At 41.9% G+C, this 19900-nt stretch overlaps 1 protein-coding gene across 2 annotated transcripts in view; it reads right to left on the bottom strand.

The window, feature by feature from the left end:
• Grid2 (glutamate ionotropic receptor delta type subunit 2) overlaps positions 1 to 19900 on the bottom strand; it is a 1491717-nt gene that overhangs the window by 17290 nt on the left and 1454527 nt on the right. The window contains 1 exon segment of one of the 2 annotated variants that reach the window (NM_024379.2): positions 17953 to 19658. The exons of the other annotated variant lie outside the window; for it this stretch is intronic. Coding sequence (NP_077355.2) covers positions 19236 to 19658 — 423 coding nt within the window. The 3' untranslated portion in view covers positions 17953 to 19235. 2 annotated transcript variants of the gene reach the window in all.

Below are 19900 nucleotides of genomic sequence, written 5' to 3'. Positions count from 1 at the left end.
TTTCATCATACCAATAGCATGATGTTCTAACAGGTGTATTGATTCAGGATGTCCATAGAACATGGAGGAACAATGTCAAGGGGCTAGGAATGGCTTCTTGCAAATTCACAATGACTTTTGTACCTAGCAAAGCAAGCAGATGCTCAGGCCGTAATGTAGAACACACTTTCATTTTCCCTATTCGTTGCCTTTAATAATATTAAATTCAGAATTTAATTGCTTGGTCATGATGTTCTACCAGGTGTGTTGATTCAGGACCTCCTGATTTGGGGGGTGTGGGGTTTGAGACTGGGTCTTAGATGCTATATGAATTTGGCAGGCTCCATATTCCCTGTGTAGCCAAATCTGCCCTCAAAACTCCGACCTCCACCTCCCAAGTGCTGGGATTATAACTCTAACCCTGGCTGTGCTGATATTTGAAAAGTGTGGCAGAAGAAGATACTGAAAAAAGCAACATCAAGATTAACATATAAAGAGGTCACTTGACATTGGGTGTGGTGACACACGCCTTTAATTCCAGGACTTAGGAAGCAGTAGCAGGCAGATCTCTTGAGACCAGGGTCAACCTCTTCTACATAGTGAGTTCCAGGGAAGCCAGGCTACATAGTGAGATGCTATCTTGAAAGAGCAACAACAACAACAACAACAACAACAACAGCAGCAGCAGCAGCAGCAGTGGCAGCCAGTTGACTCAAAAAGACTGGAAGCCCTTGGCCACCTGAACTTCATACAACAAACTGCACATGTTCAAGAAAAGCCCAAGCTATACAAAATGTGGAAGAGACCTGCGCTATGTGTCAAGAGCTTTGCGGTTCTTTACTTTTGGGGCTTCTTCCTCAGCTCTCTAGCTCACTCCTATCCTGAGAGTTTTTCCTTTCTGGGCAAGCTGTCTCCGTGCCTTCTTCAAACACATTCCTGGTGCAGTCCATTGCCCTCAGACTTGAGAACTCAAGTCTCGGGGACACTCTGAGAGGCACCTTCCTAATTCCTCACCTACAACACCAGGATCATGCACCCTGAGTTTTGTTTTGGGCTGGCCAGGTATAAAGGGGAATACTGCAAACAAAATGGAGCAGAGAGAAAACTGCCCATTTGAAAAATGCCTGACACCATCATTGTTTTGGGAATGTCAGATTAAAATGAGACAGTGGCTCGATATCACCAACAGTGTAAAAGAGTACGGCCAACCAAAGGCAAGCACTTGTGGCTTTGAACTGACCCTGTAACCCACCTTTTGGGGACTTGTAAAGGCTTTACGCTTTGTTTTAAATAGACGATTGTAAAGGAGTAAACATTCAAGTACCCTAAAAGACTTGAACACACAGTTTATCTGTTATTAATGGTAAAATGGAACAGATTTAAATCCACCCCCCCCAAGAAGACTAGTATTTAAAAAACGTTATCATTTGTTGAAAACAATTTAAAGCTAAAAAATTCAACATATGGAACCACAGCGCCACCAACTGGTTATATTGATGACAGCAGGAGTCAGAACCGGTCAAAAAGGGAAATTGTTCTTTATCAATTCGCCTTAAAAATAAAAAATCTCCTTAATTGTAGCACAGGATGGTGACTCAGCTAGTTGGGAGGAGGTAAAAAGGGAGGCTCAAAACTTCAAAGCCAGATTGGGCTACAGAGTCCAAATCCTGGAAAGCACCTCCTCTTACACAAAAAGTAAGAAGAGGGCTGGGATACAGCTCAGTGGTTAGTGCTTGCCTAGCAGACGTGGGCTCCTAGGCTGGATCCCAGTAAAATTATCAATATTTTTTGTTTATTTTTTGATAGGAAATAAAAGAGGTTTTAAAAAATAACCCCTTCTGTCTGGTGTTAGTCTGTTACTGTTTGCATAAACAGGCTTGGCTCACTGATACCGCATATGACTCTGGGCATGATGTTGGAGAATGTGGACATCCTTAAAGTTCTGCAGCTGTTTAAGACAAAATACAACTCAATAATAAGACAGATTTGACCTTGATTTAAGGGGCACACTGCAGAGTCTGCCTTTGAACACACAGAGAGGCAATAGAGAGTTCTGACAGTTTATCTGAAGTCCCAAAGTCCTTTAATTGAGTTTCTTGAGTGTAAAACAATCGCTAAGTCACGGGGTGACTAGCATCTGTAGTTTCATTTGTAGTTTCACTGTAGTTTCATTACAGTACTTTAAAAAAGGCTTTTTATAATAAGCCCCTAGGATTAAAAAGTCAAGTTCATATTTCTTACTCTTGTAAGATCTATATTTTTACTGACACATGCACTGTGTTGAACAGAAATGTTATTATATCACTATGTGGAGACTACTGTAAAAAAGGACCTGAACTAAGAGCCTTACATTGATTTCAAAATAAATGCTGTCAGCAGTACCAACGGGAGCGAGCGTGTTATCACTATTTCCACTTTACAGATGAGGGAAAGCAGAGAGATTCCAGGTAACTTGCATAGGCTTACACAGTTAGCACACCGGGTCAGCCTGTCATTCCTCCAAAACCACCACATGAGGGCCTAGGTGAGGCGCACTGTCAATCGGGTGTCAGAAAATCTGATTTTGTATTTTAATTCTGTGTGTATGTGAGTGGCGCCACATTTTTAAAGCACACCAACTTTTAATTAGATTAGGCAAAACGATTTGTGACAGAATAAAGTTGCGACGTTATCCTGACCAATTGGCTTTTGTAGGTTAGGGTATGTGACCTTGTGATGTACATGCACAGTGAAATAAATAAGCTGACGCTTCCTCTCCCCACTCATTTACTGTTTGCATGAAGAACTGAGGCCTTTGCTGTTTTTTTATCCTGAGACTTGCATGCTCAATGTTTGGTCGGAATGGAGTTCTTGTTTTTATGTTTTCAAAGTTCTGTGTAAATTCACCTGGGTGTTTTATTTTCATATCAAATATGATGTTCCTAGAGCCAAAGATCATCTTTTGCTACCTACTCAAACCTTTTACCCAGTCTGTGCTCCTGCAGACATCCTGCCTTGAATATCAGTGTGAGATTTACCTTCCTACAGCCGCATTGGCAGCCATAGCAGACATTGCTAGTCCATGAAAGATTCGGCAGTCCCTAGAGTAATAATCAGGAGCCCTTCCAAACTAGATTCTGGGTTTGGGTCTGAGTAAAGAGTAATCAACCAAACAGGGACGAGCCCTGGTCCAACCTGCATAACCCCGTGAAGAGGAGAACAAGAGCGGGGGAATGCTTTGTTGTGTTTGGAAGCCACGTGACCGGAAGTATGATCTGCGGAAGAAAATGGTATGAACTTGAGGGCATTGGCTAGAATCAGTCTCACCTTGCATGCTGGCCTTATTTTCCCTTAATTCTGTCCCCTACCCAGACCTACGTTTATCATCTCTGATCCAGTCGCCAGTTATTTTCTCCCAATATGCTTTTCTTTCCCTTTCACTGTTATCATCTCAGAAGCCTGTTTGTGATTGGATAGTTGTAAAGCTTTCTAGTGTCCCTCTCCCTTTATGGCAGTCAGGCCAGTGGTTTAGCAAAACTGTTTGACTTACCGCGGATCAAGCCAACAGAACATGGGTTGAAATGATACATATATCACTTTAGCCTTGATTTAAAATACGCCTGAAGTTTTCCATTTTAATTCACATAATACTCAATGTGTTTCTACGGCCTTTCCGACCACACGGATTTTAAGGTTTTTTTTTTTTTTTTTTTTTGGTTTTTTTTTTTCGAAGCTGGGGACACGGATTTTAAAAAGCTAGCTCCAAATTCCTAGGGCAGAAGAAAGCTGTCAGATTGAGAGCCAGGGTTCCAAGGGCCTCATGATGCTAGGCAAGTGCTCTACCACTGACATACTTGTGTGTGTGTGTGTGTGTGTGTGTGTGTGTGTGTGTGTGATGTATATGTATATGTGTATATATATATGTATACATATATATGGCTTTTGTTTCTTATTTTCTTTTCTACTTTCCATTTTTCTTTTATTAAAAATAATACAATATTTTTTATACAATATATGCTGACTAGGGTTTCCCCTCCCTCTACCTTTCTCTCACCTTCCCTCCCATCTGGATCCATTTTCTTTCTGTCTCTCTTTAGAAAACAAATAGGCGTCTAAGAAATAATAATAAAATAAAATAAAGAAATCCAAATAAATTGAAACACAACAAAACAACCAAACAAGAAAAAGAGCCAAAGGGAAAAAAATGGGCAACTCATATAGACTCAGAGACACACATGTTCACACACTAAGGAATCCCATCGAATCCCAAACCAGTAAGCCACAGTATATGAGCAAAGGACCTGGATACAAAAGGAAGAACAGCAAAAATCCTCTGACTTGTGAGACAACGAACCCCAAAAGATGCCTTTGAATTCACCCTGGAACCCCAAAAGATGCCTTTGAATTCACCCTGTGTTAGCTGTCTACTGCTGGGCCTGGGGTCTGCCCTTAAGACTTGTTTGTTTCCCCAGTGAAGATGCTTGAAGAAACTGAAATTTTCATTTACAAATGATTGGAGGAGGCTTGTGGGTTAGGGAAGTGTGTGTGTATCCACTTGTCCTCTCAGCTCCAGACACATGAGGTACTGTTTAGGTCCCATGTGTGACAGCCCCTGGTGTGTCTAGAAGGCCTTGTGTTCTCAGCCACATTTTTTTTTCGAACCCAGGGCCTTGTGCTTGCTAGGCAAGCGCTCTACCGCTGAGCTAAATCCCCAACCCCACTCAGCCACGTTATTGATAAAAGAGATTCTCTTCCCAGCAGCTGCCATTGGACAAGAGCATTTCAGTTAGAAGTGGGGTTTTGTGCCCAGCTGCCCTCTGTCATGCTGGGACTTTCTCTGGCTTGACCTTGTGCAGCTCTTGTGCATGTTCGGATCACAGTGTTTCCCTGTGGTCATCCACTGCCTCTGATTCTTACAATCTTTCTGCCTCCTCTTCCATGATGATCCTCGAGTCTTTGGGGGAGGAGGGTGTGGTCGAGATGCCCATTCAGTGCTTCCTTTGATGAGCATCTGAGAAACTTCTTTGGAGATGGAGATTAACAAAGAGACTCACAATTGGTCAAGGTACTGTGTAGAGCTCAGTTCTAGATGAGACCAAAGACTGTTTTCTTTTCCTTTTCTTTCCCTCCCCTTTTTTGGGTTTTCTTGCCCTTCTCCTTCTGTCTTCTCTCTCTTCTCCATCCCTCTTCCTCCTGTGACTTCTCCCCCTCCTCCCCATAGTCCTCACTACATAGCCTAGATTGCCCTTTGACTCACAGTCCTTCCTCTGCCTCCCTCCTCCTGCTGTGTGCACTTTGGTACTTGGGTTCTGAATCATCACATAGAAGATGATACTCTGATTGCTGTGAATTTTGTGTGATTGAAAAATATTCTATTGGGCTAAGCCACTGAGGTTTTCTAGGAGCGAAGGGACATATTTTACCAGCAGACAGTATCATTTCCATGCTATTGGAACTTATGTTAAAGATTTTTATTTTGGTACTACTTTCCATGGTCACTCTGCTACTTTTACATATTTCTATTAAAGCTACAACCCCCAGATAATCCCTCAGTTCTGCTTCCTCTGCCTACATAAAGATTGCCAGAGATGGTTAAACAATTTTATCTATATAGATTATGCCATCATAAGGCCAGCAGAATGCTCAATAGTGAACACTGGGCTTCTATGTTTCTCCAGTGAGTTCCCCTGTTCTTTATTCTTACAGCTTTGAACATTCATCTTCAACAACGATGTGCAAAAAGCAGAATCCAGCAGAATACATGTTCACTGTCCTGCCTTTGAACTGAAGGTCACACACAAGCATTTCCTCCTTTGGTCTTTCTGTGACATCAGAATGAGATTGAACTTCCTTCCCTAAAGGATTTGTGTCATGGGTCACATCCCTCTTTACTTCTTGATTCTCCACAAGTTGGTGAATTTTCAATGTATGCTACAGCTGCTTTCTCATTTGAAAAAAACAAAACAAAAAGCAAAACAAAAACCCCAACAAAACAAACCAACCAAACAAACAAACAAACAAACGAACTCCCCAACTCTCTCCTACTTTGGACCAAGTATGCAAGCAAATAAAAAGCATCCTTATTTTCTCCCACCAGCAAGCCGTTCTTGCTTCACCACGGTCCAATTTACTTATTCTTCTTTCTTCCATATTGGTTGCCTGGCTGTGGTTTCCAGCATTTTTAGCCCTCCTCCTCCTCCCCTTCTCCGTCCTCCTCGTCCTCCTTTTCCTTAATACTGTTCTCACCGAAGTCCTCAGGGCACTTCAAGTTCCATGTTTTCTCAGCATTTGACAAGACTACTTCTATTGGACAAGCCTTCTCTTGACCCCTGGGAAGACTCATTCCTCGGCTCCTTCTCCCAGCTCTTTTGGGTTTTTAATTCATGCTTTTGTCCTTTGATGAAGTTCATCACACTGGGTTCTGTTCTCAGAGTGACCTTTGTCCTAAATAGGCTCACATATTCCTTAGCTCCTTCGTCACATCTTAAAACTTCTAGTGCTTCACGGTTTGCCCAAGGCCCAGGCTCCTGAGCTCTTTCCCTACACAACTCTCCCTCACCTTGGGACTAGAACCCTGCCCTTTTACTGGCGTGGTGCGAGGATTTCCAGCAGTCCCACGACTCACATCCCCCTCCTAAACGATGTCTTCGGGCAGAGAGACTGAGCCTTTAAAACAGGAACACAACAGAGTCATACCCCACTTTCCATGCCCCCAAGCACTCCCCAAAAATGTAACCCACTAACTCTTTGAGGCGCTTTGTACAGAGCCAGGCTCACTCCCACTGCTCCCAGAAACTCTCAGTTCTTTCTTTTTCCTTCTATTTCCAGTTCAGATCTCCTTCCTTCCGTTCTTGGAACATATGCTATTCTGCAAGCTCTGATCTCTCTGCATGTTGGCCGCTTACTCTAAATGGTCGCTATTTCCTTTGCCTGGGGAACGCCCAGTAATTTCTCTGGGGTAATTTGGAATCTAGTCCTCTTGGGAGCTTCTCTGAGCCCCGTTCTGGGTTTCAAATCGCCTTTTATGTCCTCTGTGATAGCACTTATCACAATTTATTGTCATTGGCTGTTAAATTGTCTGTTTTCCCCAGTCGACTGTAAACATCACCACGATCCTGATGTCCACAGCTGTCCAGAAACGGGCTGGGTGGTAAAAGGGATGCAAGGCAAATGGTGGTGGGTGGCTCACTTAGACTTTGTAATTGAGTTCCTTTCTGCCCTTCCTGCTCTTTACAGGGCCATATGTTCCAGCAAAGCTACTTTGTATTCCTGAATGGGAGCTGTGCTTTCCTCTTGTGTGACTTGGGTCATCTGTCTCCCCGTTCTTCAAGAAAGCATCTCTCTGTACCACACATGAGGACATTATTCTCAGGTTTTAAGGCCAGCTTCCAAACCTATCCGTGCCACAAAACGTATTATCTCCTCTGTGAAAGAAGACCTGGCTTTCCACTGAATTCTCAAACATTCTAGGATATTTTTAGGTACAAATCACCCATAATTTTTTATAGTGGTCATGCTGTCTTCCAGGAAAGCGAGATCTGGAGGAGTAGATTTCTCTCTTCCTCTGAATTCTTTGTCATCTGCTGTGTCAGTTTCGTGGAGCACAGCACACTTTAACTTGTGCTGAAGTTGTGGACAGACATGGTATCCCTCCAGATATAATCATAGTTTTGAAATAGTAATAGTCTCATATCTGTAGTACCTGGTGTGTGTGTGTGTGTGTGTGTGTGTGTGTGTGTGTGTGTGTGCACACGCATACACATGTGCCTCTGTGTATATGTAATACACTCATTAAATATGTGTTAAATACATCAGTAAATTCTTCATCTTCTCTCTGTATGTCTCTACAGACTTTTTTTAAAGTCACAGTCCTGTATTCTGTAGCCTAGTTTTATTTACTTATTTTTAATTAGTATACAAATTTCCTTATAGCATTTCATACATTTTTAATTTTGGTGGATTCTGCCCCATTCTGCTCCTCTCTTCCTCCACTGCATAACTTCCAGCAAGGGTCCCCCTTACAACTTCCACAGTCTTTCTCACCTTCACATTTTAAAGTCCCTGTGTCCCTTTCTAGTGCTCTGACCTCTGTCCACACTCACTCCCACATAAACAATACAAACAGCTATAGGGTCTCGAACCCTTCCATGAGAGAGAACATTCACTATTTGTAAGTCTGGGTTATGTCACCTGAGAGTTTCTAGATCCATTCATTTTCCTATAAATTCCATGGTTCTTTTTCTTCAAGGCAGAGACATTCCTTTTGTATATAGGTGACACGTTGGCATTATCAACTCATCTGGTGACAGTCATTAGGTTGATTCCATTTCTTTGCTGTCATGAACAGAGCAGCAGTAAGCATGGATGTTCCAGGATCTCTAGGGTATGTGAGTCTCTTGGGTACAGGTCCTGAAATTAGCCCCTACTTTTCAGTCATTTTTTCTCATTTCCCTTTCTCTCAGTGGTTGTACAGTCTCCCTCTGTATCTGCAATTGTCAAAACTCACATCTTCAGCTCATACGTTGCTTCTCTATAGTGATTGTCCAGAATTTTCTGCAAGAGGCATTCAGGAAAGGCTTCACCTAAGGTCCATGATGCTAGCTAGTGGACCATAGATACCACCGACAAAATTCAATTACTGATTGGCTTCACCTCAGAGAAGCATATAGGAGAACAGAGAGTTGGTGAAACAGGTTTTGGGGACCTGCAGCCATGGCTATACGCAGATGCTATGCAAATGGACTGTGGCATTGGTGCAAGAGAACACATGCTGGTGGTGTTGGTTTTCTAATGTGACCATTAGAGGGAACTAAGGAGAAAAAGCCAGAAGGGTTGCTGAACTATGAGACGGATGAGGAAGATAGCTTTGCTGGCATGTGACTATGGGGCATAGATGTGCTGGCCTGTAATAAGGGGGATAGGTTTGCTGACTTGTGATGAGAGGAATAGGCTTACTGGTAATGTGGGCTAATCTAGCAAAGGACTTCTTGAAATCTATCTTGTAACTCATGATTCATAACTACTTCTGTTTATCTGGCACAGAGTTTTATTTTCTACTAATAGTTTCTATTAAAGTGTAATCGGTTACTGAAGAGCAGTTGGCTCTCACGGATCTTTATAGTGGACGTAGCTCCTTAGAGAATGTTCTGGAAATCAGAGGATCAGGTGTCTCCTTGTATCTCTTGCTGATCTTGGGAGAAGGTGGGAAAGGCGTAGATTTGGACCTGAGAGATGTGGACTTGAAATATGCTTAGCTCACTTGCTAATTTACGACCTTAGTCAAGTTCCTTAACTCTTCCACATCTCAGTTTGGTTATTTTTATGATTTATTTTTATTACTTTTGTCTTCCGTAGGAATGTGGGCTTATGTATTCATGCTCACAGAAGGCTGAAGAGGACATCAAATTCTCTGGGGCTTGATTTTTATAGGCAGTTGTAAGCAGATGAATTTTTCTGAAGACAGTGGTTTAAATTTCTCCACATTTGAAATACTAGGTGAGGATTTCGAAAATACTAGATTTTTTTAAGATTTTGATTTAGAGTTGCTCCCTCCCCTGTGCACTACCTGCTGGAACATTCTTGCCTTGTGCAGACTTTCCAGGCAGTGGGTTCACGCAACTTACATACTCTTTCCTCTGTACGATAGTCTATAGGGAAGAAGGTTATGCACAAGCATACGCCTCATGTGAGGCAAGAGTAGACTCCAAGGAATCGTATTCTTAAACAACTTGAAAATCAGGCTTTCCAGTTCTATTAAATTTGTTAAGAATGCATACTATCTGCTTCTTGTTAATATTTGGATATATGACTTTTTTCCTTAGAATTGGGAAATCATCTTTGACTTCCTTAAAGTGATCTATCACAATGGCTTCAATGTTGATAGGTGGTAAAAGCCAGCAAGGGCGATTCTGAGTGAAATCCACGTGGTAGTTTCAATGGCACCTCCGTGGTGAGTGCTTACCTGTGAGTGCCCTCCTGAATTGCTAGTGAGTGAGCAATGACAGTACATCAGACTGATCTTTTCATCTGTCTGAGTATTCTTGACTGCATAAGCACATTCTTTCTGAACTCTCGGGTTGAAATAGACTTGGGTCTCAAAGCTCACAGCAATTTTGTTGAACCAAACATGGTTAATGTCAAAGCCACTTGATTTGACATAGTGTATGTATGCTGACTTGTTCATGGTAGGCATTTGTACCTGTGTTAACCTCAATTCATTCCTCTCAGACGACAGCTCTGTATTTGAAAACAGCTTCAGGGTGAATTCAGATTTATCTGCTTCATGGTTCTAGTGAGCCTCATAGAAGGAGATCTACTTTTTTGTTTGTTTGCTTTTTGTTCTGTTTTATTTCAGAGACATGGCCTCTCTAGTCGGCCCTGGCTATCCTGGAACTTGCTATGGAGACTAGGCGAGCTTTGAAGTCTCAGAGATTCATCTGCCCCTGTCTCCTGAGTGTATGCCACCACGCTGTCTAGGAGACCTGCTTAATCCATTTCTCTCATTAAAGACAGTGGAGATCCTGGAACCATTTCAAGACTCACTCATAAGCTTTGGGTCCTTGTCACCACGTCAAAGGACAGTTTGGTCAGTTCAGAGGCTTCACTAATTGGAAACTGTGATAAATGATTTGCAGAGAATAAGGATGAGTCTCATTCTGAAGTGTTCCAAAGAAGCAGACGTGAGCAATGTTTAGAACAGGGCAAAGACCACTTGTAAAGAGGAAGAGACCAAACAGATGATGGGAATTTGAAAGCAGAGTTGGTCACTCTTCAGGATTGTGTTACCCAAGGGTGGGAGAAATCTTAGAAGGAGTTTAGTATATGAAGGGATACAAGCAGAGCAGCTCTGACTGAACTCTAGTGGGCCTTACCTTAACCACGCCTCTCCTAGATCCTGAGAAAAGCCCCAGAACTGCAGGGAGCCCCATTAAAAGTACAAACTCTGTAACTTTAACACTTGTAGGTACCTACCACCTCTTACAAATACACCTCACACGCTCCCAGGGAAAGGAAATAGATACCAATCTCCAATCTGTATTTCTTCCTGAAGATCTCAGCTGAGGAAAAGGGACAGTGACCTGGCTGCTCTTCTACTCAATGACTGCCATCTCTTTGCATTTGGATTTGAAAACTCAGTCATCTTTGACTTTCTCTCCCAAATACTCAGATTCCATTAACCTCTCACATTCCTTTGGTTCTCCCTTGCAAATATATCTACCATATCTACCTTCTTTCCTCTTTTGACTCAGAGGCTTAGCTCAATTGACTTTGAATAAGCCTTCAAAAATTTATTTCTTCTCTGAATTTACTCTGTGTGTGTGTGTGTGTGTGTGTGTGTGTGTGTGTGCGTGTGAGCACATGTGTATGCAAACTTGTGTTCGTGTTTTCATGTATGCGTGTTATATGCACCGGGGTGGTTTTCACATACACTAAGTGTTTGTGTGGAGGTCAGAGGACATCTGTGTGAGTCAGTTCTCTCTTCCTACATTTTCACAGCCTCAGATGATGGAGTTTGGGCCAGCAAGCTTATGCTACTGGTGCTTTATTCACTGAGCCATCTCATTCGCCCACATCGGGCTTTTTACTTCCAATGGATGAGGTGCTACAGGTTTAACCTTTCTAACCCATTCCTCTAAGGTATATAGTTCTTGGTGTTCTCCTTTTGGTCGCAAATTGCCAGTGTCTCAGAGGAGGTTCCTATGCATCCTATGGCTTTGAGCCTCTTTGAACATGAACCAACCTGTGGACTCTCAGGAAGCTCACGGACTGAAGTCCAAATGGTCAGCCACTGTACCAACTGCCCTGTACTCTTGAAGTTGAAAGACTCCACTTAAAATAATGCCAGAAGAGGGTGGGAAGAGACCCGTTGAAGTGGTACCAGGTTTCACTCTTTGTTCAGAACACTTCAGGATAACAGCCTGGACTGTCACAATATTCCACCATATCTTGTCAGGTGGGATGTTTGCTTTTCTGGTCTACCTACTGCCCCACATCATTTCTGTCCGCAGGACTCACTGGGGTCTGACTGTATGGACTGTCTGATTTCATCCTAAGCTTGCCCTCTAAACTCTAACCTCAGAACATCTGCATTGTCTATCCCTGACGTTAAGAATGCTCTTTTCCTGGATTCCAACACGGGTAACTTTCTCACTCCCTTTGCAGTTTCCCTCAAACACATGGTTCTCGCTGGGACCTCCCTCACTACTCTCTTTGCAGTCGTACATTCCCATTTCACTTTGGCCTGACAGCCCCTGCTCTTGTGTTTTAGCTTTGTCCTCTGCTGCCTTTACCTGGTAATGGACTAGTTACTTACAGGTCTGTCTTGCTTATTCTCTGTCTCTTGTCAGTTGTAAGTTGACAGGAACTTCTAGCTTTAACAGTGTGCCTTGCTCTGCCTTTTAAAATAATAAAACTGCTATCCTATTGTATAAAAACAGTGTCCTGCACAGAGTGACCCCGGCACACGCACTGACGATAGGACTGATGAGTGAATGCCCAGAGCGGGATTTCCGAAACCCATCCTTAGCTCTCTGTATCACAGCTGTGCCTCACTGTAACCTGACACATTTCGTACTTCATACTTGGTGGTCAATCACTACTCCCCCAAGCTTCTTTTCTTCACCCCATGTCTTTGTTGCTCTGTGCCCACCACTGTGCAAGTGTTTTCTGGGCTTTTCCACATTACCTCAGCTACCCCAAATTCCAGCTTACTCCATGAAAACACCTCATCCACACAGCCTATAGTCTTCCTTTATTTTCCTCAGAGAATATTTTTCTGTCATGTTAATATGACAATTAAATTTATCCTGCATCCTGACAGCATGTATATTCATATCAAGGGATACTACTTATGCCATGAATTTTCAAGTTTCTCAATGTTTCCTTTTTTTCCCTTTGCAACTTTGGAAGCTCTCTGAAAAGTCAGAGTATGTAGGGAGGGCTGCCACCCAGGGGTGCAGCCTGCCCTGAGAAGTGAGGGAATCTGTTGGCTCGGGGAAACTGCTTAGGGTGCACGCCGGTGGTAGGTGCTTTTTACCAGACTGATTTCAGGATTTTGTTTGTCTCCAGTATTCTAGCTCCCTGAAGCTTCACAAGTGTTATACATATGTATTCATGTTTAAACAGACATTCAGTAATCTTTGTTATAGATTAATATTTACAAATTTCACTTACTGATATTGAACCCGGAAGAATTAGTTAAAATATTGATTGTACTTGAACTGCTGACTGCTTCATCAAACACTTTGAAGGCTTAAAGTGTGAGAGAGTTTTCTCATTTTTGGGTCTCTGCATGTATGAAAAGTCTTTCGCATGGCATTTTCATAAAGAAGTCGGGTGGGGCTGAGTTTGGGATTGCTTGACTGTGTAGAACTGAGTGTACGCCTTGCTGTGTTCCTGAGCTCTGCATTTTCACCTGGGGTGCGTTGACTTGGGTAGAAGCGCCGTGCTTGCTATACTGTGAGTGCTTTCTGTGTTGGTGATTCAGTATCTGTCATTCCAAGTAAATGTGCCATTAACTGTAACTTCTTAGGTGACTGATGACTGAATTTTTTAATAATAGTAACTGACGGATACTTAGACATCTTTATTACTCAATCATTAAACATTTCTGGGATAAAGAAGACAAGGGAGATGTCCCCAACATGGAACCTCTGTTTTCAAATTAATTCCAGAATGTTTTTATATCTAAGAACAAACATATACTTAACTCTTTTTTTAAAAAAAAATTATTTAATATATGTGTGCTCTGCTGCATATATATCTGCAGGCCAGAAGAGGGCATCAGATTCCCTTATAGATGGTTGTGAGCCACCGTGTGATGGTGGTAATTGAACTCAGGACCTCTAGAAGCGCAGCAAGTACTCGTAGCCACCGAGCCATCTCTCCCGTCCCACGTAACTCTTTAAAGCAGATATTAATGAAGCTCCAAACTACAGTTCAATGTCAACTTTAATTCTGCAGAGGAATTGAATGTAAACTCTCAGAAATGTATGTAAGGATGTGGCTCATTCTGGTTATGTATATGTTTTTATATATATATCAAATACACTTTATATATATTTAAATTATGTATCTGTTGTGCCTAAGAACAACATTATGTCTGCTTTTTAAAAATTAAACATAGTCACTACAGTAGCTATTTAATTCTTATTTTTTTTCAGTAGTGTCAGTCAAGAATATAATGAAACAATTCAAAAAATTAACATCTGCTTTCTACTTGTATTATTTCCAATCTGTGACAGGCAAAATATTTATTAAAAGCAATATTTTTCATCTCTTTTCTGGTGCTGACAGTTTTGATTTGTGACATCTGTTTCTTTTTCTAACGCAGCTGCTCCGAAAGCTTAATTAGTTTTAAATGAATGAGAATTGATGTTGTCTTGAAAAAAAATTGATTTTCTAATCACATCATGGATATTTTCAGCTCTTTGAAATGAACTGGTATTTCCAAGTGGGAGTCTGTGTGGTATCATCCAAAACAGGCCACGTTTTGGTTTCTGGTAATGTGGAGTCAGCCATGTAGACAGCGTAAGGCTAACAGGGGTAGCACGGTACTGTTAACCTTCCTCACTTTCTCTTCTACACCCCGAAGAAATCCCACAAAGTGTGCATATGAAATTAGTTAAAAGTGAGGTACTAGTCCTATGTGTGAGTCAAGAGAGAGACTTCAGAGTTGAAGGAAGTTTTCAAATTTAAATGGTTTTTGCTTTGCTATCAATTTACTGGGAACAGTATAAATAAAAAACATCGAAAAAATGGGAACTTTGTATCAGAAAATGAAACAGTGAGTTCCGCTCACCTGTGTCTGTCCCTGAGGTAGGTAGAACCCACCTATGCTGTCTCTCATCACTGAGGGATAAGCAGGGCGCAAGGCTGCCAGCACAGCAAACAGCTGTGGAACCCTGTGTCCTGTGTCTCCGTTGGCAAAAAAGTCATCTGGAGGCTTAGTTGCAAGGTGAAGAAGACCCTGATTAAACTTGTTTGTTCTCTGAAGCAAAGTGCTTGAGACATTGTAAAGTCCTAATTATCTCAAGTGAATTGAGCTGTAGGGACAGATGGGAGTTGTGTGGTTTGTGTCATTGTGACATGGGCCATAGCAGGGATAGTAGACAGGTATTGTTAATAATAGAACAGTAAACAGTTTGCTTCTGGCTTAACGTTCACATTTCTGAAAATTCACATCTTGGGAAATGCTCAAAGCTTGGTCATGGAGGTGGTCTGACCCTCCGAAGACAGACACAGTTGACCTTCGAGAAAAATTAGGATGGATTGCTCTAGGTTTGGTTACACAGGGTCCAAAGGGACTGACGTGGATTGGGGGTGAGATATTCTGCCATTTCAGAAAAGCTGTGAGGTGGTCTATGTATCCTGATTTTCAGTATGGAGAAAAGACTAAGACTGGTGGCAATGGGTACCCAGAATCCCTAAGAGGCATGGGCCCATCTATCTACATGCAACCATCTTGTACTACAGCATCCACAGAACAAGTCCTCCATGCATGCTAACAGGACTGAATGACACTTGTCAAATCTACTATTAGTGATGGCTTTAGGTACTTTCTTTTTCTGTCAGGGAAGTTGCTTCCCCCCAAGGGAGCTTATAAACACTCTGCTACAGGAGTTACTGAAAGGACATCTACTAATGTGTTACGATGGTAATCGTGACCATCACTCTTAACCATTAAATAGCATCTGGGAAAAAGGCTTAGATTGGCTATAGGATTTAATCCCAGAAATAAAAAGACTCAAATTTTAGCAATCTCATTTCAATTTATGTACTTACTGTCACATAAGCTCTTCGTCCTCTCTTAGTTACTATTCATAACCCAGAATGCATTTCACCAAAAATTATGACTATTAAGTAACAATAACTTGCTCTTCAGCCAGAATGATAGAACTGGAAAGTAGGGATGGGTGAGTTAGACTTTTCATCTCCTTTCCTTTTAATTAACAAAGCAAAGTACTATTCAGAAAAGTCTATTTTATAACAGTATCTTTTCAGGTGCTCCTAATCCTAAAATAAAGGAGAAGAAAAAAAAATCTCACAATTCAGAAAAGAATAAGTTGCCTATAGGGAGATATAGTATGGCAAGAAAGGAAGCCTCACAGTTTTCTTTGGTCATAAAAGTGCAGAAAATGTGCTGACTCACCAGTAGATGAAACAGGGCATTTGAGTGCAATGAAGTCACTTGGGTATGAGGCATTTGTATTGTAACAGCAAGTCTGATCTAAAGGGTACAGACCAGGGCAAACTCTGGGTGAAGGAGCTGATACTAGACAGAGAAGGGATGGATTCCTTCTACCAAAAGCCATACCCTGAATAGAGGCAGCAGGTGCTTGTGCCCTACCCGTTGACTCAGACGGCTGTGGAAGACCCACATGAGCAAGGAGAGGATGCCATGGATCTTCGGAGTGCACACTGAGGGAGGAGGGGACGGAGCACTTGTGTTTCTGCCTCTTCCCCATATCCATGGCCCCTTTGGTGAGTACTTGGGTGAATGTGATGGATGCATGGTAGAACCCAAATCTCATAGCTGAAATTCCACACCAGTTTCAAGTCTTAGGCTATCAAGCATTTGGATAATTAGCAGCTTTTTAGACTGCCATGTTCTCCCAGTCATAAATCGAGAGACAGATCCACCTTTGTAAAGTTTCTCCTACTTCCCGCATTGAAAAGGCATTTTGATGGAGTTTTAGAATAGAGATTTCCATCTAAATAATATTTTATAGTCATATATCCATTGAGTTAGATGTTAGATGGATTTGGTAGTGTTCAAATGTAGAAATAATAGTGTTTTAGAAATAATTTCTAAGTCTAAATAAGAATTAAAATTAAAATGTTGACCTGGTGACTGCTTCTTGCAATTTTCAGTAAGCCCAAAGTTTAATAATTACACTCAATTTTCTTTCTTTCTTCTTTGCATGTTACAGATGCTTATTTTGCTATTGATACACTGGCTGCTTTTTTTCTATAAAATAGGACAAATTCCCCTCCCCCCCAATGCTCACACAGACATCTATGAAGAGAAACAAATATGTTTTTGGTTCAAATAGTCTTGAATATCAGATTAGCAGTCTTTGATCATCTTAGGGCATCTTTAATCATTGTTTCTAGAGAGCCACTCACGTTGCTGACCTGCTAATTAGAGTAGATGTTCTACACTTCCACAAAGTCAGCGCTTTCGGGAGACAGGTCAGTGAGATCAGAATCTTTACTTTTATAGTTAAGACTTCAATAGTATGAGAGCAAGTTTAGAAAACAATTTTATTAGACAAATTATGTAGACAAATTATACACAGAAAGCTCTGCCACTCATAATTGAGGCCTCCAAAATGTTTTGTGTACTTGAAGAATAGGCAACACGTCAAAATCAGCCTATTTCCAGAATTGTACATGGTTAACAGTTTGTTGATAGCCGAAGTCACTGCAGCATCTGGGGGTGCCCCTATATAGCTGTAAAGACTTTTCTGTTTGAAAATTAGAGTTGTAAATGAGAACGTGAATGTCACAGGGAAACAAGGTGTGCATGCACCGCGGGACTCGTCACCCTGGACACAGTGTGGTTTCTCATGAGAAGAACGTTTTCTGCCTGACACAGTAGACAATAGTTGAAGATTTAGTACAAAAACAGTGACAGTACAAGATGCTCCCCAGAACAGAATTAGATCAAAATAGAATACACCTTAAGAATATACCTCTTAACTGCTCCTAAAGCAAATCACATAGGCTGGATCCTCTAGCAATCCTAGCCACAGAATGAATGCGATTAAGGTAAGCATACTGCTGCCTGAAAACACAGGAGAAATTCTTGCTTCCTACTTACCACGTGAGTTTAAGGATTGCAGATGAAGCTCATTCTAGGTTTCTAACAGATAAGAATGCTACTTTTAGAGGACTGTGCATAACGAGGCACTGGCTTTTTGCTCATCGCCCCTGCTGACACACTTGGCACTGATTTTAAGAAGACAGGACACCTCCAAGTAGAAGTGGGTAGAAGAGGGGTTCAGATGAGAGCCCAGTATGGTTGTCACGTGTCTGCTGTAGGGTGATGTATGACACATATAAGGCCACATCGACACTTCGAAGGGGTTTCCCCTCCTCCCCAGCTTCAGTTACAGTGATTCGCTTGCAGCTTTGGAAGAGGACGTTGAACCTACCATGATCTACGGTTAAACTCTGCTCTCTGTGCTGTGTGTGGGGTTCGGCTCATGGCATTTCCCGTTTAGATAATTAACAGAAGGTAAAATTATCGAGGTTAGCTTTATACACTGCTGAATAATGAATGCAAAACCTATTCAAATGAGTACATCTAGGAACAAAGATGAAATCACCCTGGATGTTTTAATAACAAAATTATAAAAAAGTCTCTTGGCAAACAACGCAGGTCAGAGTGACATTAAAGCAACCTGCCTCTCCACCTGACAAGGCCTCCTGCGCTGCCACAGCTCCTGTACACAATGCTTGGTTTTTAAACTAAAGCTTTATTAAATGAATTGCAATAGCAATGGCTGCATTTCTATATATATACACATTATATAGGTGCATATATATGTATATATGAGATACTAAGTTATTTAACACAATAAAGGCCTTTGCCATATGGTAAAGTTTACTGTACATAAGAAAAGGTTTGAATACTGTACAATCGCACGAAGGGGGTGGGCACTGCTGCAGTGCAAAGGGGGTTTTAACTGTAGTCTTGACTGGCAGATTAATGGCTTTTTTTTGTTTTGTTTTGTTTTGTTTTGTAATCCTACGAAACCGTGATCTCATATTGTGTGGCCTGAACGGTCTTCAAAATCATGTCATCCACACTGCAGGGGTTGCCTTTGGTCCACAGTTAAAGGACACTCGACAGCAGTGGAGGGTTTTATGGATGTGGCTGAAGATGGAGAAAGACCGAGGTTATTGCAGTTAGAGTTTCGAAACAGAGGGACGGTGGGTGCATGGGAGCCCTGTATGCAAAGTCAACCCTGCAAGTGTTCTCAGTCTCAGTGCCCATTCCCTATACTTGAAGTACAGTATATGAAAAGCAGACTACTTGGATCCTAGAATACTATATTCTTGGGGAACAAGTTGAGTAATGGAAAAAAAATGGAGGGTGATAGACAGAGAGAGGGAGAAAGAGGAAAAAAAGTAGAGCAGGGGAGAGAAAGAACTAGAATTGTTACTAATTATCCTGATTTCTTTTAAATAAAACATCACATCCATGTTAGTCCCACATTACAGTTGCTCCTTTGGGGCAGTCCTAGGATATAGGCCGAGCTGTCTGCTGCTCATATGGACGTGCCTCGGTCGGGGTCATTGCCCAGATTGAGCCCCAGAGTGGGAGTAGGCTGATAAGGAATAGATGACATTGTTTTGATAGGACTCCTGAAAAAGCCCCCATTAGGGGCCCTGTGCCTAAAAGGGCCAGTTCGGTGCTCGGGCACACTGCCGAAAGTGAAGCCAGAGGCAGCTTTTGCTGAGAGTGTGCGGCTAAGAGTCTGGATCTGCTCTGGGATGAAGGTGGTGGTGGTGATGTGAGTGTTTCTGAAATCACTGATCTGCTCCAGGGCTTGTCGTGTTGGCAAAGTGTCAATGTCCAGAGGGGTCAAGTCAATTGACGAGGTGGAAAACTGTTTATGGGGGCTGTCGTCATCTGTGCACAAGCTATTTACACGTCTATGGAGGTGCTCCAGGTCAATTTCCTTGTCATCCTGGAGATGAAGAAAAAGAAAATAAGGATCTCATCAGTACTGGCTTCCATGGTTTTCTTAAAAAAAAAAAAAAAAAAAAAGCCGTTCAGCAAACATGTAATTAACTGAACTTTGGGGCATATTCGCTTAGCAGATATTGACTGGGCTCCTCCTAGCATGAGCCAGGCAGGCACTGGGGCTTGTTTCTGGGAATTCTGTCAGGGCTTTGAGATAAAGTATCTATGAGAAATACTTTCCTTGCA

The sequence above is a fragment of the Rattus norvegicus genome, chromosome 4 (assembly GCF_021556685.1).
Source record: "Rattus norvegicus strain SHRSP/BbbUtx chromosome 4, alternate assembly SHRSP_T2T, whole genome shotgun sequence".
NCBI lineage: Eukaryota > Metazoa > Chordata > Mammalia > Rodentia > Muridae > Rattus > Rattus norvegicus.
The sequence above is the reverse complement of the archived record's forward strand: the minus strand, read 5'-3'. Positions and strand labels throughout refer to the sequence as shown.